The following is a 22,602-nucleotide window of genomic DNA, read 5'->3' as shown; positions in this document are numbered from 1 at the left end:
TATTCAGCAGCTAATAAGTTCTGGAAGGATTAAGATTTTTTTATAGAAGCAATTTACAAATCTGTTTAACTTTCTGGCACCAGTTGGTTAAAAAAAAAAGTTTTCCACCGGAGTACCCCTTTAAGCACAGTTCAGACGTTTAGTTTATGAGCAGATCAACAAGAAGTATCAGTTTTGCATTTTTTAAGAACTAACCACGGGAAATGTGAATGTGGTTTGACAATAGTGACATTGGTTTTAGTTTCTGAGCAGATTCCGCCAAAAGAATGATGAATGAAAGAAAACATGATTATTCTTTTGGTGGGCACTGGGATAGGAATTTCCACGGTGGAAATATCTGCCACAGAAATTCCACCATGTTCCCAATGCAGCAGAATCAATGGAACTCTGATGCAACAGAATTTCCAAACTGAATTTTTCTGCCGGAAATTCCATCGTGTGAACATGGCCTGAAGGAACAGGAACGATGTTAGAAGCATGAAAGGTGAATACCGACCTGCAGCTCCGCCTAGTGCTTTCCCAAGTGTGGAATTTACAATGGTCACCTGGTCCATGACCCCTAGCAGCTCATCTGTGCCCCTGTCAATGAGAAAGGATGGGAGAATTAGATTCATATCAATCTCTCTACAAATCAATATTCTGCACCAAATTATATCACATGTATTAAAGAGCAGCAAAGCTTAATTGCAATGTTTTTTTCCACCCCTTTTAATACCAATTTATGACAAGATTTTAGACAATGGTTAAAGGGGTATTCCGGGTAAAAACATTTTAACCCCTATCCAAAGGATAGGGGATGAGATGTCTGATCGCGGGGGGGGGGGGGGGGGGGCTGCTGCTAAGACTCCGCGCGATCTCCCTGCATAGAATGCGGGTGCTGAATCTTCAGTTTCTGAAACCTCCGGACGTCATGCCCTCTCCCATAGACATGAATAGAGGGGGCGTGGCATGACGTCACGTCCCCAGTCCCGGAAACCCGGAGGTTTCAGAAACTGGAGATTCAGCACCCGCATAGAATGAATGAAGCGTGTGCATTTACCAGTAAACGACACACGCTCCTCACTAAGAGAGTCAGGGCCCCGTTCCGGAGATCGCAGTGGGTCCCAGCGATCAACTACTTATCCCATATCCTGTGGATAGGAGAAGTTAATTGTGGCTGGAGTTCTCCTTTAGGGTGCGTTCACACGCTATTACTAGCAGCGGGTTGCCCGCTGCGGGAATCCCGCTGTGAGTTACACTACCATTGATTTAAATTGGTCAACAGACAGTCCACAATAGTGTCAGATTTGCGGACTGTCCGCGGACCTATTCAAATGAACGGTAGCGTAACTCACAGTGAGTTTCCCGCAGCAGGAAACCCATTACTAGCGTGTGAATGCACCCTTAGGCTTTTGCAGCTACAAAGCAGGGCAGAAACCTGACAATACAAAACCACATTAACGGTCTATTCACACGTACAGTGTTCTACAGATTTGATGCTGCAGATTTCAATGTAAACTAAATGACTGAACACAGTTTCTAATCCTGCGCATCAAATCTGCGCAGAATACTGGACGTGTGAATAGACCCTAAGGGTACGCTCACACATACAGGATCCTGTGCAGATTTGATGCGCAGGATTTGTAACTGCAGATTAGAAGCTGCGCTCAGTCATTTAATTTACATTGAAATCTGAAGCAGAAAATCCTGTGCATCAAATGCCAAGTGCTTTAATATGAACACCTAAAATGTGACCCTTAATTGTTGCCTGGAGATACGACAAGGCTCCGTTCACATTTGAGGCCTAGTTTTTTTTTTTTTTTACGTACGACAGTTACATAGATTCAGAGAAAAAATAAAATAAGAAACACTCACATGTGACCATATTACAGAAACTACCCCCCCCTAAGGAATGTGTGTAGGGGTGAAGTGGACATTTTGACTGCATCTGTGTTTCCTAAATGTATTTTCCAGGAATGAAATGCTTCATCATTCTGGGAACACCCAACATGTGACCCTAAATTGTTGCCTGGAAATATGACGGTGCAGTGAAGGTTATTATCCACATCCCTAATGGTCTAGGGCAGTGAATGGGTTAATATCTATGTTTGATGAATGTCGGCATCACTGGTAAAATGGGGGCAGTGAAGGGGTAAATGTCAGCATAGCTGTGGGTCTAGGACTGTGAGGGGGTTGATTTAAAGATCCCTGGTGGTCTAGGGCAGAGTAGGGGTGAAAGTCTGTATACCTGACAGTTCAGAACAGTGAGAGAGTTTAGTGCTTGATAAATGTCGGCATCACTGGTGAATTAGGGCAGCGAAGGGGTTAATGTCTGCATAGCTCAAAGTCTACGGCCATGAGGGGGTTAACGTAAGGATCCTTGATGGTTTAGGGCAGTGAAGGGATTAAAGGGGTTATCCAGGGAAAAACTTTTTTTTTTTTTATATCAACTGGCTCCAGAAAGTTAAACAGATTTGTAACTAACTTCTATTAAAAAAATCGTAATCCTTTCGCTACTTATGGGCTGCTGAAGTTGAGTTGTTCTTTTCTGTCTGGCCATAGTGCTCTCTGCTGACATCTCTGCTGGTCTCGGGAACTGCACAGAGTAGAAGAGGTTTGCTATGGGGATTTGCTTGTAAACTGGGTGGTTCCCGAGACACGTGTCATCAAAGCGCACTTAGAAAAGAACAACTCAACTTCATCAGCTTATAAGTAGCGAAAGGATTAAGATTTTTTAATAGAAGTCATTTACAAATCTGTCTGGAGCCAGTTGATATACTTTCTGTAGCCAGTTGATATATAAAAAAAAAAGGTTTTTCCTGGATAACCCCTTTTAATGTCAAAATACCTGGTGGTCCAGGAGAGGGGGGGTTAATTACAATATGAATAGTGGTCTAGGACATTGAAGGTGTCAACTTTGAGTGGAAGGCCGTGAAAGGGTTAATGGTGCAACCAGGGTGCCACCAGCTGTTGTAAAACTACAACTCCCAGCATGCCCGGAAAGCCTTTAGCTGTCTGGGAATGCTAGAACTTGTCGTTTTTGCAACAGCTAAAAGGCACAGTGGTTGGGAAACACTGCTTTAAAGGTAATATAGTGTTTTCCAAACATTGTGCCTCCAGCTGATGCAAAACTACAACTCCCACTATGCCCGGACAGCCTTTGGCTGTCCGGGCATGCTGGGAGTTATAGTTCTGCAACAGCTGGGGGTCCACTGTGCAGTTATAGAAAAACAGAGCTAATTACTTCCAAAAACAGCACCACACCTGTCTGCAGGTCGTGTGTGGTATTGCATTTACTTAAAGGGGTTATCCAGGAAAAAACTATTTTTTAATGAAAGGATTAAAAATTTTTAATGGAAGTAATTTACAAATCTGTTTAACTTTCTGGAGCCGGTTGATATAAAAAAAAAAAAAAAAAAAAGGATTTTCCTGGAATACCCCTTAAATGTAACAGAGCTTCAATACCACACAACTTGCAGACAAATGTGGTGAGGTTTTTGGGTTGTTGTTTTTCTGGTTCTGGTTTTTTACATTTACACCATTAAACCATTAAAGTAAATGGTAGTGTAACTTGGAGAGGATTTCCTGCGGCGAGTTACACTCGTGTGAACGCACCCCAATGCAGGATAGCCCCTTTAGATCTATTCACACATACAGTATCCTGCGCATATTTGATGCTGCAGATTTTATGCTGCAGAGTTCAATGTAAACTACAAGACAGGACTGATCAGACTAGAAATCATCTCACCCAACACCCAATAGACCCTACATGATCAATTGTATTTTCTTATTTAATCAGTATAAGTTCCCTTACCGTCCATTTGGTCCCATAAAACCAGTGGCATGACATTCATCTATAAACACCAGGGCATGGTACTGCTTGGCAAGGTCACAAATCTCCCGAAGAGGGGCAATATCGCCGTCCATAGAGAACACTCCATCTGTCACTATGAGACGCAGTCGATGTTTCTGGAGGACATAAACAAGAATAAACTAAATCTAGAATACGCAAAGCAGTAGTAGATCAGAAACGTAAGTGACAATTCAATTATGTGCGGCCTTTACTTTACATTTTTCCCTTATTTGTATTTGTTCTATAGAATATTAAAGGCGGTTTATTATGCAGTATGGCGGCATTATTAGGTAACACAGCTGTAGCGCAGAACATGCTGCATATGGAGCGGGATGTAATGCGGTCAGCACGCTGTGGGGAAAGATAATATTACTGACCCTGAAAAGCTGAGCTCCCCAGCAATAACTCAGCCCTTCAGTGCACATGAGAGGCGCCATAACTCTTTATTGATTACATGCCTGCGAATTAATAAACCGCTCAGGCTGCGCTTTCTATTGCAGGAGGGGGGGGGGGACTTTGTTTTTCTGACTATACATGTAGTATTTAGTCAGCATAGGCAGCACCACCTTACACTGTGATTTTCAACTATTTGTGCTGTATTTAAAGTGTTTATGGTTATTTTTATGGATAATTTTTATGTTCACACGGTGTTAAAAAAAAACTAATTTGGGTGCATCTTTAATTTTTAAATATATATATATATATATATATATATATATTTTACACACATTGTTGCAGCTGGAAGTTTTTTGATAAATATAGCAAAAAATGTGCATAAAAAATATGTCCATATTGTGAACATAGTGAAATGGCGGAAGCAAAATACTCACCCTGTTCTGTGCACAAATGTCTATAAGGCTGAGTTTCTATCTTTTTTTTCTGACCTGATGAAAATGGCACAAAAAACTGCCCTGTCTATGTGCACCCCCAAGATGCAGTTATGTGGCTTTTTTTTTTACTTCTTTTTTTTTAAATAGTGGATTTTACTCGTGTTTTATTTTATTTTATTTATTTTATTTTTTATGCACGACTAGTCATGTGATTCTTTCATCATATGACTCAGGGATTTCTATTAAAGAAATGGGGGGAAAAAGCCAATGCTAAACCTACATGCCTGTTAAGTTATGCGCTCCGGCCGCACACGCTGGCCGTGAGCGCATGGTCCCGTTACCTGCACTGCCGACAGGGCTGGGACTCCCATGCGAGCCCCAGTCCGTCACTCATCGGGGGTTTCTCCTGCCCCCGCCTCTGCTCCGACGCACATGTCCCCTAGGGCGCGCGCGCCGGAGCTTTAAGTTTTAAAGGGCCAGTGCGCGCATCAGTGTGATTCACCTGATAAATTCCTCCACCCTCCTCACTTCACTGCCGGATCTTTGTTGCCTTGAGCCTGAGAGAAAGCATTCCTGTATTTGCCTTGCTGTGTGTCTGATCCTTTGCTCCGTGACCTGACCTTGCTCCTTGCTGCCTGCCTACTGACCATTTGCTACGTTCCTGACTACGCTACTGTGCCACCTGCCCTGACCTTCTGCTATCCTGACTACGAGCTGCCTTATCCCTCCTGTGCCTCGCATCTCCTCAGCTGCCTGTGTGGTCGAGCCGTGCCAGGGGTAGCGACCTGGGTGCCGCCTGCCGCAGCAAGTCCATCCCGCTTTGCGGCGGGCTCTGATGAAAACCAGCGGCACCTTAGACTCCGCTCCCTGACACGGTCCGAATCATCTGCCACACAGGTCCAGAGGATCCACATCCACCAGGGTTCCTGTCTTCTGAAACGTGAGTGTTACAATGCCATGGCATGTTTTTTTTTGGGGGGGCAGGGGTTGCAAAAAACATTTTAGCATCTAAAATGGCATGAAACTCAAAGCCCATGCCATTCTTATGAACTAAACTTGTATCTCTGCAGAACCCTGAAGGTATGGCTAAATAGAACGCAAAGCTGACCATAGAAATTATATCTTGGCCAAATACCAATCTCCCCATACAAATGCACACTCATCCCAGTTTATTTACCCAAAAACTATGGCAAAAATTATCTCCTATCCACAGGATAGGGGATAAGTTTTAGATCGCGGGGATCTGACTGCTGGGGCCCCTTGCGATCTCCAGGAAGGGACCCCGGCACTCTCAGTGAGGAGCGCTTGTCGTCAACCGGTAGAGAGCACATGCTCCATTATTTTCTATGGGCGTCTTTTTGGTGTCCCCGTTGATCGTGGGGGGCACCATCGGTCAGACCCCTCGCGATCAGCTACTTATCCCCTATCCTCTCAATAGAGGATAAGTTAATTTTCGCCGGAGATCTCCTTTATGGATTTAGTAGCTAACATTCAACATGCTTGATACTTCTGTTACCAGGAGAGTTGGGAGGCTGCTAAATACAGTAGATGGCTGGCAGATCCTACTGCAGGGTTTCCTAACCAGTCAAAGGCTGTCCGGGCATGCTGGGAGTTGCAAACACTGTCCTACTGAAACTGCCAGGTTAATCCAACACTCTTTAACCTGGCAGTTTAGCTCCAGTGAAAATGGTCAATTTCAATCATATTTAGGGTTCTCTAGGTGAAATTTAACAATGATTTTAGACGGTCATCATCTGGAAAGAGGTCAGACAAAATTCTTCATCCAATAGTTGAGTAAATTATAATATATATAATTTCCCCCCCCAAGAAAGATCTTTTATTTAGGGATGATCTCCCCTTAAAAAGACCCTGACCAAAATGTTCACCGACAGATTGTTTATCAAGCGCCTGTATTGATCATGTATGGCCAGTTAGAACGACTTTACCAGTTAATATGAATTAAAACGTGTACGAACTGATCGATCATGAAACAATTGTTCAGCCATCAATCTACTTCTATCTTTTGTGTACGGTCATCTGTAGGTTTAGTATGAGGCCAAGAGACAAGGTGCCTGTGTTGCCGAATTTAATTGCATATAGTAATGCTGACTCCCCCCACTTCCAGTTTTCTTTTACAAGAACCTGATGTTAATACAGATAGGGATCACGTAGTTTTAGGTAAAAAAAAAAAAAAAAAAAAAAAAAATGTAAAAAAAAAAAGAACCAGTACAAATTGTCTATTACCATAACATTAGGAAGAGGATTTTTTTTTTTAAATCAACTGGTGCCAGAAAGTGAAACAGATTTGTAAATTACTTCTATTTAAAAAAATCTTTATCTTTCCAGTACTTATCAGCTGCTGTATACTAGAGAGGAAGTTGTATAGTTCTTTTCAGTCTGACCTCAGTGCTCTCTGCTGCCACCCCTGTCCATGTCAGGAACTGTCCAGAGAGCACTGTGGTCAGACTGGAAAAAAAAATACACAACTTACTCTGGAGCATACAGCAGCTGATAGGTACTGGAAGGATTAAGATTTTTAAATAGAAGTCAGTTACAAATCTGTTTACATTTTTTGGCACCAGTTGATTTAAAAAAAAATTTCACCAAAGTACCCCTTACCCCAGAAGTAAAAAAAAATTAAAAATTCAAATCAACTGGTGCCAGAAAGTTATACAGATGTGTAAATTACTTCTATTTAAAATCTGCAATCCTTTCATTACTTATCAGCTGCTGTATGGTCCAGAGGAAGTTTTGTAGTTCTTTCCAGTCTGACCACAGTGCTCTTTGCAGAAGCAATTCCCCATAGCAAACCTTTCCTGCTTTGGACAGTTCCTGCCATGGACAGGGTGGCAGCAGAGAGCACTGATGTCAGACTGGAAAGAACTACACATCTTCCTCTGGAGCATACAGCAGCTGAGTACTGGAAGGATTAAGATTTTTAAATAGAAGTCATTTACAAATCTGTATAACTTTCTGGCACCAGTTGATTCAAAAACATTTTGTTTCCTCCAGAGTACCCCTTAAAGGGTCTTTACTAGGGATCTTCAAGTTCCCAGAGGCCTTCGAAAGCGACTAAGGTCAACTAACCTTTATAATATATTATGTGTATACTGTATAGCAGTATACTGTGAACTAGGGCTGGGCGGTATGACCAAATATGTGTATCACGGTATTTTTTTTAACTTACGGCGGTTCCACGGTATATAACGGTATTTTCACCCCCCCAATCATGTGACCGGCCAGCACTGTTCTGCTCCCCCCAATTAATGATCAGTCCAGCTGGGTACTACTCACATATGTCAACCACTGCCCTCCTCCTCTTTGTTGGGGGACGCCAGGCGATGGAACTCACTGTACGCCAGTGGTCTCCAACCTGCGGACCTCCAGTTGTTGCAAAACTACAACTCCCAGTATGCCCGGACAGCCAATTTTGATAATTTTGGTAATTTTGATTGGTCCGAATATCTGTCACTCACCGTCACAAAGCATGGTGGGTGCAATACGTCAAAGGGACCTCCAAAGGTCCTTAAGCAAAAACCATAGAGTTTACCTGACCACGTGACCTGCAGGTCCTGTTACGCTCCGGACAGGTAATTAACTAGTTATATACATTAGTACTATTATATTTACATAAATCCTGAATAAACTATTAGTTTAATGATGAGAGGTGACAAGGGCAGACCAGACAAAAAGGACCCGACGTCCTAGGGACTCTGGCTATGGGGACCTATATACACAGGTACCGGATAGGATGCAGTACCGGGACACCACACTTGTGATACAGAACTTATTACTCGTCCACGATAATCACCACACTTTAGCCAAAGCTATAGATTACTCAGGTGGCCAGAAAACACTCTAGGGTTTCCTTATTTTACCTGGGCTTCTTTCAGTTTGGTCTCTAGGTCATTTAAGTCCATGTGTTTATAGCGGTACTTGTTGGCCTTGCAAAGGCGGATGCCATCAATGATGGAGGCATGGTTCAGTTCGTCCGATAACACTGCGTCTTCAGGGGTCAGCATGGCCTAACAAAGAAGGAGAAAAATAAAACACATGAAAGAAAGCGATCAGCTGGAACAAGTAGAAATAGTATAACCTAGGACAGCTTATAGCCTTGTTTCACTTCAGAAATGGCAAGGAACTACAAAAAACGGAAAACTGACCAGTCAGCAGGTTTCCAGGGCTACCTATATTATCTCCTTAGTCATTTCCAGTGCTAAGGCTGCATTCACATCTCGTTTTTACACTACGGGTGCCGGATCCGGCTGGGGGAGGAGCAAACCGGGCTCTCCCGTACTCCAGCCGGACCAGCGCTGAACTCCATTCACTTTAATGAGCCGACTGGAGTCAATCGGTGACTCCGGTCGGCTCATTTTTGACCCGTATCCAGTTTTGTGACTGGACCTAAAAATGTATTAAACAACGGTTTTAGGTCCAGTCACAAAACTGAATAAGGGTCAACAATGAGCCGACTGGAGTCACAGTTTGACTCCGGTCGGCTCATTAAAGTGAATGGAGTTCAGTGCTGGTCCAGCTGGGGTACGGGAGAGCCCGATTTGCCCCTCCCCCAGCCGGATCCGGCACCCGTAGTGTAAAAACAAGATGTGAATGCAGCCTAAGATATAAGCCTTTTTTATAGTATACAAATGAAGCTCAAAAGTCCCCAGCACAGCAAGATCCCAGGTAAGTCCTACCCATGTCTTTATTACCGCCCACTGGCCCACATGATTCTGCCTACCCTGTTTGACTGTTCAATAGATAAAGAGGACATGGGCCCCCATAATGTGTATAGGGGTCCTTAGGACACCTTCACACACAGTGAGTGTCATGATGAGTTATTTTAAAGGAAATATGCAGCCATAACAACTTATCCCCTATCCGCAGGATAGGGGTTAAGTGTTTGGCTGCGGGGGGACTGAACGCTATGAACCCCCGCAATCTCCTGCACGGGGCCCCAGCTCTGCCATGCAGGAGGCATGCCGGCCGCAGTATGACACAGTGGCCGGCACGCCTCTTCCATGTAGTTCTATGGGAGAGGTGGAGAGTCAGCGTATGGGGAGGGGACGTACCGTCAACCTCAATGTGGTCGACGCTACACACATTAGCCGCTCTCACAGAGGCCAGTTTGGGAGATCGCAGTGGTCCCAGCGGTCAGACCCCCCGCGATCAAACATTTATCCCATGTCCCGTGGATAGGGGATAAGTTGTTATGGCTGCAGTTGTCCTTTAAGGTTGTATTTTATTTTATTTGTATAAGTTTTTTTACTAACTGTACAGACTAGCCCTTCCTTTACAGTGAAACAAAGGTATGTCACAACATACTGGCCTGGTATATACCGAAAGGAGAGTTTATTGGTATACACCGGGTACATATGTAGCCTGAGCTTTCCAAGTTCTCATGCCGAATGTAATTAAAAACAAAATGTGAACAGAACCCCATCTGAGAGACTAATTCTGTACGGTTTTTTTGACAGTTAAAGGGGTATTCCAGTATTTTTTTTTATTTGACTATGCTACAGGGGCTGTAAAGTTAATGTAGTTCATACTATAGTGTCTGCACCTGTGTGTGACGGTTTTCTCACAATTCTTCTGTAATTTTCACCTCACTATTAATTTTTACCAGCATACAAAATGACTGCTGTCTCGGATTTTTCCCAGCTTGCAATGCGGTCGAGACCTGACTCACTAGTCAGCTGATGACAGGGAGCCTGTCTGCTTCAATGGGTGGAGGGATCAATCTGCAACTAATGCAACAGCTGTAGGCACCCTGATTGAAAACCAAAGGTCTTTTGTTTCAATGGGTGGGGTGGCTGATGTGTGGGAGAGAGGGATTTGTAGTAAAAAAAAAAAAAAAATTAAGTCAAACAGGGAATAAAAGTTCACAAAAAGCTAGCCACAGTGTTATGGTAATCTCATGACATAGCCATTTAGCCCCAAGACAAGCGCAGATCCTTCCTAAGCATGTCCGTTACTGTCTGCCAGGTACATACTAAACTCACCTTATGGTGGAGAACCCCTTTAACATAACAGTTCATAATCTGAATTTAACCAGAGATCTTAAAATGGTAAAGAATTGAATTACAAAGCTTTTATTTTATCATTTACTATGTCGATAAGTACATTTTCATACTGTAGCTCTTTCATGTAAGACAAAAGTAAGCCCCACGTGGACACGGACAGTATATAAAGTGAACAAATGCAGTCTAGAAAGAAATGAAAACCATTAACCCACCTCGAATAGGCCGGCATTGGCATCAAAACAACTGATGTACAAAATGGCATCTTCTCTTTGGTGGAACCGTGCAATCTTCTCCTCAAGAGTTTTGTGTATATTCTGGGGAATAAAGTGGTATATACAACATAAATAGAGGGATTTTTATTGTAGAAGAAATTACTTTTTCTTGCAAAGATGATGCTGTACAGCCTTAAAAGTGTTTTGCCATCATGGACACTTACTCCCCATCCATAGAGGAAAGGGGGGAGGGGTGAAAGTCTCTATAATGGGACTCCATAACCTCCCACTGAAGAGAGCAGCAGTGCGCTAAACCCCACTACACCTAAAGTGAACTTGTCTTTATTGCACTCACCTGAGTACCACAAATAAATCGCACTGAGCTTAACCCAGCCCCATACTCTTCCAGTGCCTCATGTCCGGCACGAATGACCTCCGGGTGGCTGGATAGACCAAGGTAGTTATTGGCACAAAAGTTCAAGATGCCTGGAAAAAAATAAAAATGATGAAGAAATTTTGTTATAAATCAGTGTAACAATACGTTTATTGGGTTACTATAGTATATACACACTGGAGTCAGGGGTTCATCTGGTTTAGACCATTTCCTTCCCTAGAACACTTCTTGCTCATTATGAGTACTTCACCAGTCCTGCTTTACACAACCACTGACTTTCCTATGAATTTGCTGATGCCCAAATTTTTCTCTTCTTGACTTGCACAATCCGCCCCTGGCTAATCTCTGCTCAGAAATCACACAGTTGTCTGGCACTTTCATGTATTACTACAATGGGGCTCCTGACTAGACTAGACTTTATGTGACATTCTATTAAATGCATTTAACAATCCTCCTGTATTCCAAGGGGATATTCACATCTAATTTTTAGTCTCTATTTAGTGTATACCCCGACTATGCTGCATATATATTAAAAAGAGGCTTTGATGGATGTTTGTCATCCATAGATTATTATGGAATCCATTTAAAGGGGTATGCTGCTGCCCCAGCATTCGGAACATTTTGTTCCAAACGCTTGTAGCTGGCGGCGGGGGTGGTGACGTCACGGACATGCCCCTGGTGACGTCATGCCTCGTCCCCTCAATGCAAGTCTATGGGAGGAGGCGTGAATTATGGGAGAAGGCGTGAATTCCTCTTGAATTACTCGTGTGAACGGGCCCTTACTGTGGACTATAAGCTGAAATGAAAGAAAAAGAAAACGGCATTAGATCAACTATTAGATGAAAAAGCCAATGTTCACATGGCTGAATTTTTGCTGAATGTCCAACCATAAAATTACAGTTTAGAATTCAGGATTAGCGGGGAGAAGGGTCCCAGAACACTATGATTTACTCTGAAATACTCAAGTGTTTAAAAACCAGTCAGTACCCTGCTAAATAGTGATAGGGGGCTGTTCCCGAGGCTGCTCCCTGTCCTACTGGCCCTGAGATCAGCTGCCAACAACCACCTCAATGACTATAATACAGGTTCTGGTGGCTCTAGGATTTCTCTGAAATGCTTGAGCGTTTCAGAGCAAATCGTAATGTTCAAAGACCGCCCTCTGTTCACCTCTTTAATGCTGCCCACGGTTGGGGCTGTATAAATAAGGTGACAGGTTCCCCTTAAAGGGGTACTCCGCCCCTAGACATCTCATCCCCTATTGAAAGGATAGGGGATATGATGTCTGATCACGGGGGTCCCACAGCTGGGACCCCCACGATCTCTGTACAGCACCCGACTTTTGTTTAGAACGCTGGGTGCGGGCAGCGGGGGTTGTGACATCACGGACACGTCCCTGGTGATGTCACGCCTCGCCCCTTCAATGCAAGTCTATGGGAGTTGAGGGGGAGAGGCGTGACATCAGCAGGGATGTGTCCGTGATGTCACGACCCCCCGCAGCCAGCTACAAAATGTTCCGAATGCTGGGGCAGCAGAGTATACCTTTAAATGGATTCCATAATAATCTATAGGTGACAAATGTCCATCAAAGCCTCTTTTGTGATATATATGCAGCATAGTCAGGGTATACACTAAATATAGACTAAAAATTTGATGTGAATATCCCCTTAGAAATACAGTATCATAGTTAAATGCATTTAATAGAATGTTGCATAAAGTTTAGCACAGGAGCCCAATTGTAGTAACATAGTAACATAGTTCATGAGGTTGAAAAAAGACCAGAGTCCATCAAGTTCAACCTATATCCCTAATAAGTCCCTACTGAGTTGATCCAGAGGAAGAAAAATAATCCTCATACTAGAGGTAAAAATTCCTTCCCGACTCCAAATATGGCATCAGAATAAATCCCTGGATCAACGTTCTGTCCCTATAGATCTAGAATCCATAACCAGTGATGTTCTTACTCTCCAAGAATGCATCCAGACCCCTTTTGAACTCTTTTACAGAGTTCACCATGACCACCTCCTCTGGGAGAGAATTCCACAGTCTCACTGCTCTTACAGTAAAGAATCCCCATCTGTGCTGGTGTAGGAACCTTCTTTCCTCTACACGTAGAGGATGCCCCCTTGTTATAGATACAGTCCTGGGTATACATAGATCATGGGAGAGATCTCTGTACGGTCCCCTGATATATTTATACATAGTTAATAGGTCTCCCCTAAGCCTTCTTTTTTCTAAACTAAATAACCCTAATTCTGATAATCTTTCTGGGTACTGTAGTCCTCCCATTCCCCGTATTACTCTGGTTGCCCGTCTTTGAACCCTCTCCAGCTCCACTATATCTTTCTTGTACACTGATGCCCAGTACTGTACACAGTATTTCATGTGTGGTCTGACCAGTGATTTGTACAGCGGTAGAATTATGTCCTTGTCGTGGGCATCTATGCCCCTATTGATGCACCCCATGATTTTATTAGCCTTGGCAGCAGCTGCCCGACACTGGTCTTTACTGTTAACCAAGACTCCTAAGTCCTTTTCCACGTCAGTTGTCCCAAGTGTTCTCCCATTTAATACATAACCCCAGCCCTGATTTTTCCTCCCCATGTGCATTACCTTGCATTTATCAGTGTTGAACCTCATCTGCCACTTCCCAGCCCAAACCTCCAACCTATCCAGATCCATTTGTAACAGTGCACTGTCCTCTATAGTGTTTACCGCTTTACAGAGTTTAGTATCACCTGCAAAGATTGTTACTTTACTATTCAACCCCTCTACAAGGTCATTAATAAATATATTAAACAGAATAGGACCCAAGACAGACCCCTGTGGTACCCCACTAGTAACAGTCACCCAATCAGAATAAGTACCATTAATAACCACCCTCTGTTTACTATCACTGAGCCAGTTACTTACCCACTTACACACATTCTTCCCCAGCCCCATCCTTCTCATTTTATGCACCAACCTTTTATGAGGCACCGTATCAAATGCTTTGGAAAAATCCAGCAATTGCCCCTGGTCCAGTCTGGAGCTCACCTCCTCATAAAAGCTGATCAGGTTAGTTTGACAGGACCGGTCCCTCATAAAGCCATGCTGATATGGGGGTCATATGTTTATTTTTATTAAGATACTCCAAAATAGCATCTCTTACAAAACCCTCAAACAATTTACATACAACGGAGGTTAAACTAACAGGCCTATAATTCCCTTGGTCACCTTTTGTTCCCTTTTTAAATATTGGTACCACATTTGCTATGCGCCAGTCCTGGGGAACAGTCCCTGTTACTATAGAGTCCCGGAAAATTAAAAATAGGGGTCTGTCTATAACATTACTTAATTCCTTTAGAACACGGGGGTGAATGCCATCTGGACCTGGTGATTTGTCTGTTTTGATTTTTTGTAGGCGGCACTGTACTTCTTCCTGGGTTAGACAGGTGACCTGTACTAGGGAGTTTACCTTATCTCGCTGTATTTCACCTGGCATTTCATTTTCCTCGGTGAACACAGTGGAGAATAATTTGTTTAATATATTTGCTTTTTCCTGATCCCTGTTTATAATTTCTTCATCATTTTTTAAGGGGCCAACACTTTCATTTTTTACCTTTTTGCTATTTATATAGTAAAAGAACATTTTGGGGTTAGTTTTACTCTCTTTGGCAATGAGTCTTTCTGTCTCGTGGTACAGGTAATATTTCAGAAAATATTACCTTGGAGGTCCTTGCCTTAAGCTTGCGGCCTAAGTCCCTGAAATCATTTTTTAGGACACGCCATCTACCTCTTACTTTGTCATTGGTGCCAATATGTACCATGACTGCTGGGTCTTCTCCAGCCCCACCCGCGATGTGCCGAACTCGAGCGCCCGGAAGACAACACACTGTTCTGCGATCCCGGTCTTTGTGACAGATCGCCCTGTCTGTCCCCCTAATAATTGAGTCCCCCACTACCAGTACCTGTCTGGCCTGCCCTGCACTCCTCCCTCCCTCCCTCCTTACTGGAGCAGACACCCCCCTGGCGGTCAGAGGCAGAGTCCTGCTTCAGTACCGCTAGCTCTGAAATGGCATCCCCCTCATCTGCCAACAGGGCAAACTTGTTGGGGTGTGCCAGTTCAGGACTAGCCTCCCTGACACTTTTCCTTCTACCCAGTTTTCTAACTGTAACCCAGCTAACTGCCTGACTGTCCTGAACCTCTGGCCCACTATCCTCCCCCACCTCTATTCCCCAGAGAGCACTTGCTCAGTGAGCAGGGGACTCCTCTGCATGTTGTCAGTGCTTCTCAATGTTGCCAGACGCTCCTCTAGATGCAGGATCTGGGCTTCCAGACGAACAACTCACACACATCTGGCACAACAATATGCACCCTCAAACTGCTGTTCAAGGATTGCATACATTGAACAGGATGTACATCGGACAACATTTTCCAACATGGAGGCCATCTAGTTATGGGGATTTAGTAGACCTTCTCGAGTTAAAGTCTCTACAGTGTAAGCAAAGTAACACTCACAGCGATCTCAAACTCCTGCTTTCAAACTCTCAGATTTCGAACTCTCTTTCAGTTTCACTCTTACAGAGCCCACTCAAAACAGAAAGTGCCAGACAACTGTGTGATTTGTGAGCAGAGCTTAGCCAGGGGCGGATTGTGAAAGTCAAGAAGAGAAAAATTGGGGCATCAGCAAATTCATAGGAAAGTCAGTGGTTGTGTAAAGCAGGACTGGTGAAGTACTCCTAATGAGTAAGAAGTGTTCTAGGGAAGGAAACAGTCTAAACCAGATGAACCCCTGACTCCAGTGTGTATTAGACTGATGCTGTGGAGTAGAATCGAGAGAATCTACAGTAAGGGCGCATTTACACTACAGAAATGAAAGGCTGAATCAGCAAGAAATGTCCGCAAGGAGAGGAATGCCGCACGGTTTCCACCTTGCATATCACTCCCATTGACTTTTCCTGTAGGTTTTTCTCTGTTGTGTTCACACAGCGGAAGTTCTGCAATGGAACATACGACAAGTATTTGAATTTTGACGGCACACTGACCATCCGAAATCTGCTAGTATAAGCCAAATAAGTCAACAGGACTTCAATTCATTATAAGTTCTGCTCCATTTACCATGAAGCAGAAAAGGCGCAAATCTGTATACTCCACAGCAAGTTGTGTAGTTTTTTTTCTGTCTGACCACAGTGCTCTCTGCTGACACCTCTGTCTGTGTCAGGAACTGTCCAGAGTAGGAGCAAATCCCCATAGCAAACCTCTCCTGCTCTGCACAGTTCCTGACACAGACAGAGGTGTCAGCAGAGAGCACTGTGGTCAGACTGAAAAAAAAACTACTCAACTTCCTGTGGAGCATACAGCAGCTGATAAGTACCGGAAATATTAAGATTTTTTTTAATAGAAGTAATTTACAAATCTGTTTAACTTTCTGGCACCATGTGATTTGAAAAAAATTGTTCCCCACTGAAGTACGCCATTAACCCCTTAAGGACGCAGGACGTAAATGTACGTCCTGGTGAGGTGGTACTTAACGCACCAGGACGTACATTTACGTCCTGTGCATAACCGCGGGCATCGGAGCGATGCCCGTGTCATGCGCGGCTGATCCCGGCTGCTGATCGCAGCCAGGGACCCGCCGGCAATGGCCGATGCCCGCGATCTCGCGGGCGTCCGCCATTACCCCCTGTCTCCTATGTCCACCCTCCTGTCATCCATGTCCCCCCCATCCAACCCATGTTCACCCTCCATTGTCCACCCCTCTGACCACATCCTTGTCACCCATGTCCACCCCCTATTCACCCCCTATGCCCGTCACCCATGTCCACTCTTCTACACCCATCTGTCACCCTTGTACACCTCCCTACACCCCACTGTACACTCCTCTACCACCCCTCTGTCACCAATGTACACCCATCTATCACCCATTTTCACTCCTTTACACCCCTGTCACCCATGTACACCCATCTGTCACCCATGTACACTCCTCTACACCCCTCTGTCACCCATGTACACTCCTCTACACCCCTCTGTCACCCATGTACACTCCTCTACACCCCTCTGTCACCCATGTACACTCCTCTACACCCCTCTGTCACCCATGTACACCCCTCTACACCCCTCTGTCACCCATGTACACTCCTCTACACCCCTCTGTCACCCATGTACACTCCTCTACACCCCTCTGTCACCCATGTACACTCCTCTACACCCCTCTGTCACCCATGTACACTCCTCTACACCCCTCTGTCACCCATGTACACTCCTCTATACCCCTCTGTCACCCATGTACACTCCTCTACACCCATCTGTCACCCATGTAAAAAAAAGTGCGGCGCCTAATAGGTTTGTTTTGCAGGTTTAACGGTGAAGAATTGTGTGTGGAAGAAATCGGGATGATGGCCCGGACCAAATGGAGAAGAGAAGGAAACGAAGCAAATTAGAGAAGACGTCATTTGTGAGTTGCTATATAAAGCAGCACTTTAAACTACATACCCACTGATAAATCCATATAGTGCATTGCGTTTTTTACCGTTTTTTCCTTCTTTTTTTTTTTTTTTTTGCTCGTCAACCTCGTTAGGGGTGCCCTGCGGAAAAAAAAAATTTCCGAGGTGTGCCCCCACCCGAAAAAGGTTGTGAAACACTGGCTTAGAGCAAAGCTTTATCACATGTAACAATGCATGAAAATAGCGCCATGTGGGCACCTAGCCTTTCGGTAAACTACATACAAGTGTGAACAAATCCAGTTTCAATAAAGTGTTTTGTGAAAAACCTCAGATGGCAGTGGAAAAGGTGGAAAATGTAACAACAAAAGAGCCAATGGTTTCTAGATTTTCATAATAGAACAAAAGCACAACCAGGTGGGTGAAGGGTATATTCACATGCAGCAGATTTATTGCAAGAAATTTCTTCTACCGAAAATCTTTTTTATATATACTTTCTTACGCTCCTCACTAGCAGCGAGTTACGCTATCATTCACTTGTACAGGTCCGCGGATAGTGCACAATAGTGGCAGAGATTTCCAGCATACCCATCGAAATGAATGGTAGGGTAACCTTTAGCTGCATGACAGACACCCACTGCTAGTTGCAGGTGTAAGAACGTACCCTATACATGATAGGATTGGGGTTGCTGGCAGTCGCCTCTGAGCGCCCCATGCCAGACCTGCCTTCCCGTCTATGGAGGGATCAGAGTTGGAGCCATGAGACATCTATTTCTACGGGGAGTGCAGGAGTCTTTTTTCCTCCTACAGTTGTATATTGCCTTAAAGGGGTACTCTGCCCCAAGACATCTTATCCCTTATCGGCTTCGGCACCCCAGTCATCCGGTGCACTTAGCAAACTTCACTTCCTGACGAATGACTGGCAATGTGGGAACGGAGGCTCATGATGTCACGGCCACACCTCCTCAATGCAAGTCTATGGGAGGGGGCGTGGCGGCCATCACGTCCCCTCCCATACACTTGCATTGAGGGGGAGAGCGCCTGACGCTGTAAACGAACACAGGGTGCAGCAGGGGGATCACGGGGGCCCAGCAGAAGGATCAGACATCTTATCCCTTATCCAAAGGATAGGGGATAAGATGTCTAGGGACGGAGTACCCCTTTAAAGTTGTATCATTGGGATTTATCCTAGCACCTCCGAGAGTCTCATCAGTCTGGTAGCACGCATAACTGACCTGTGTCTCACCAGCTGCGGTTCACTGGATCGAAGGTGGCAGTGCCGCTCCGTTTCTAAGTTTGGTTGTAGGAATGGGGTTGTGTCTGCAACATGTGCAGGGACCTCTGAAAAGCCCATTCAGGTTTACCGAACTGGGGTAGACAGTTCTGCAATAAATCTGCCATGTGTGAATATACAGTAAGGGCTCCTTTAAAAATAAAAAATGAATGAACTAAACCATTCACCCCAGTGGAAATTTAGGATTTAGTTACATGTACAGGATCTGTGGCAGCTTTTAATGTAAATAAATGTCTGAACACAGCATCAAATCTGCAACAGATCCTGTACATGTGAATGTGCCCTTAGGGACGGAATGTGTGCCCGGAGAGCGACTTATTCAGTTGTGCCAGGACCGCTTCGACACCACCGATGGCAACGCACATCCAAGTGGATTCTGCCAATTTGAAATTCAGAATTTGAAATTCTGCAAAAGAATGTTCCTCCTTGGGAAATTCTGCCGTGTGCACAGTGCAGCAGAAATTCGGTTGTGTGAATGCTCCCTTAGGGTACGTTCACATGTACATGATATGCTGCAGACCCATTATTGTCAGTGCATAGCAGCTTTTCTGCAGCGGATTATGTACATGTGAACGTACCCTTAGGCTCTGTTCACACCTCAGAATTCCACTTAAAAATTACGTTCAGACATTCCGGTGCAGCAGAACCCCATTACTATCAATGGGATTCTGCTGCACAGTCCATGTGACTGAAACTTCAGTGGCATAAATTCCTCTGCTGAAATTCCGCCACCAAAAGAATGATCTTGATTATTCATTTGGCAGAATACAGTGATGTCTATGGAGACAGAAATGTCCGCATGATCCTAGCTCAACTGTTTCAGTCAGCGCAGACCGCTTTTGGAATCTCCAGCGGGAGATTCCGCAGTATGAAACCTGCTTTAAAGTGAGTGCACACTATGGAATCGATCCCTTAGCAGAATTTCTGGTGCTAGGACCGTGCGGACATCGCCGCTTCCCATAGCCGACAATGCATTTCGATTTGTACTCCGCCAAAAGAGTGAAAATGAGCTTTCTGCTGCTGAAATTCTGTAGGGTACATTGTGTAGTGGAATCCCATTAATAGCAATACGGCACTGGAATTTCTCTGCTTGGAAATTCCATAATGTTCATGGACCCTTAGGCCATGTTCACATGGCGGAATGTCCACACAGAAATCCACAGGAGTATTCCTCATGGACATTCCGCTGCAGCAGGGTCCCATGATTCAATGAGATTCTGCTGAACTGTGCACACTGCGGAATTTCCGCGGCAGAAGTTTCTGCTGTGGAAGTCTCTATTTTGGCATGCCCAGAGAGAATAGACTCATCTATTCTTTCTGCGGATTCTGCTCAGAAATGCATTAGCCTCTATGAGACGGCGCTTCTCCGAGCGGTCCTAGCACCCGCTGGATCATCCAAATATGTGGAGTGGCCGCTCGTGTCTTCCGGGCAGACATTCCGCACATTTACGGCCATGAGAACCCGGCTTTAGCCTATGTTCTGGCAACACTAGGACCATTTGGAAATGCCCTGTCTCCATAGATGGCAATGCACTTCAGAACGGAGTCTACAGAAACATTAAAGGGGTATTCCAGTAAAAAAAAAAAATAAATAATGTTTCATGTCAACTGGCTCTAGAAAGTTAAACAGATTTGTAAATGACTTCTATTAAAAAATCTTAATCTTTCCAATACTTTTCTGCTGCTGAAGTTGAGTTGTTCTTTTCTGTCTGACAACAGTGCTCTCTGCTGACACGTCTGCGTAAGGCCAAAGGCTGTCCGGGCATGCTGGGAGTTGTAGTTTTGCAACAGCTGAAGGAACCTTGGTTGGGAAACACTGAAATAGACAGTGATTTACAGCTCCCAGCAGATCTTTCTTACTTTTATAAATAATATTTGCTTTATCTATATTAGTTATCTACTTATTTATCTTTAATCCTCACTTTTTCCTATTTTTGGATGACATTTTGGTGGCTTCAGAACCAATTGCCAGGTTTCCATAGAGTTATGGTCTCAACATACAATGGTTTCAACATACAATGGTCGTCCTGGAACCGATTAATATTGTAACTTGAGGGACCACTGTACAATGTCACTTAGGCTGCATTAACATCTCGTTTTTGCAATACGGTTCCCGTATCCGGTTTCAGTGAAAAAACCGTATGGAACCGTATTGCAAACCGTATGTATAGACATTTCATAGAAAACCGTATGCCAACCGTAGCATCCGGTTGTGTACGTTTTGCATCATTTACGGTTTTATCCGTTACCCCAACCCCCCCCCCCCCCCCCCCCCCGTCTCCAAAACCGTTTTATGTCCCGGGTAAAAAAAAAACGAACACGACCCGTATAGTTTTTTTTAATTTTTTTTTTAAATGGTGGTCTATGGGAACCGTACTGAACCGTATGTGCGTACGGTTCCATCCGGTTTGTACAATACGGTTTTGCAGTTTGCACATGCGCAGTGCACGCCGAAAGTTCTTCCCACAAATAGAACAAGAAGAACTTTATTTAATTAAGGACAAACATAAAACCGTATTTTTTTTTACTTATTAAACCGTATGCAACCGGACATCCGTTTTCAAACTGTATACGGTTTAAAACCGTAGAGAGGTCTATACGGTTGTACAGGGCTGTATACGGTTCGGTCCGGTTTTCAGACATACGTTTTTTTTTTTTTTTTTACAATACGGGAACCATATTGCAAAAACGAGATGTGAATGCATCCTAATTCCTAAAATTTTTAGGCGATATTCTCCCACAGCGGATTCTTTTGCAGAAGTTTACGCCACTTAATATCGGCTCTATTGTTGCGAACAGGACTGAACGCTTCGCTGGCTACCGCGTGGATTTCTGCAACGTCCATTCGGAGGAACGGGACAGCCGGAGAGATTTTTGCAACAAAATCTGCCATGTGTGCAACTACCTTTATAGCACTGTTTCCAAGCAGTGTGCCTCCAGCTGTTGCAAAACTACAACTCTCAGCATGCCCGGACAGCCGAAGGCTGTCCGGGCATGCTGAGAGTTGTAGTTTTGCAACAGCTGGAGGCACACCGCTTGGGAAACACTGCCTTATAGGAATAGGATACATTTTTAAGGATACGACATAGTCGTAGATGTGCGTTGGCAAGAGTGGTGCCCATACCTGTGTTCTTCCCGTCTACTGTGATGTGGGGTCCCTGTTTCGAGGTGATGATCCTTTCGCCCTTCCAGGTGCCTGCTTCCTTTATATTTTCAATCTCCTTGTTCAAAATACCCCGGAGGTGGGCAAGGGTTGACTGTGCACGTCCTGACCGGAGGGGCAACCTGGACACCCAAGTCCTCCACATCATAGCAGCTGCACCACCACCTTCATGAGAAGACTATATGACACACCATGTGGACAGAGAGGGGTGTGCATAGCCCCAGCCAATCAGCAACCAGAACACCCAGGGCCAACGCCTACTTCTGCTTTCCTGTGACAGAGCTTCCTATTTAACCCCTGAATCACCCAGCACAGATCCTCCTTCATGAGGTTATTCTGTACCGCGACCATCCCTGTTTTCTATAGAAGAACAAATCAGCTTCAATAATCGTATATATTGTCAGCGAGGAGAAGACGAACCCGCCTGATCTTCTAGA

The 22,602-nt window shown here is 44.4% G+C and overlaps 1 protein-coding gene across 1 annotated transcript in view; it reads right to left on the bottom strand.

Moving 5' to 3' along the window:
* Positions 1 to 22,369, bottom strand: part of GCAT (glycine C-acetyltransferase) — a 31,236-nt gene extending 8,867 nt beyond the window's left edge. The window contains exons 1-6 of the mRNA XM_056528217.1: positions 22,127 to 22,369; positions 11,250 to 11,380; positions 10,895 to 10,996; positions 8,541 to 8,687; positions 3,794 to 3,948; positions 497 to 579 (exon numbers count right to left, since the gene is read on the bottom strand). Coding sequence (XP_056384192.1) covers positions 497 to 579; positions 3,794 to 3,948; positions 8,541 to 8,687; positions 10,895 to 10,996; positions 11,250 to 11,380; positions 22,127 to 22,313 — 805 coding nt within the window. The 5' untranslated portion in view covers positions 22,314 to 22,369. The remainder of the gene's footprint in view (positions 1 to 496; positions 580 to 3,793; positions 3,949 to 8,540; positions 8,688 to 10,894; positions 10,997 to 11,249; positions 11,381 to 22,126) is intronic.
* Between the last annotated feature and the right edge of the window lie 233 nt (positions 22,370 to 22,602).

The sequence above is a fragment of the Hyla sarda genome, chromosome 6 (genome assembly GCF_029499605.1).
Source record: "Hyla sarda isolate aHylSar1 chromosome 6, aHylSar1.hap1, whole genome shotgun sequence".
NCBI classification, from domain to species: Eukaryota; Metazoa; Chordata; class Amphibia; order Anura; family Hylidae; genus Hyla; species Hyla sarda.
This window is presented reverse-complemented; position numbering and strand designations above follow the sequence as displayed.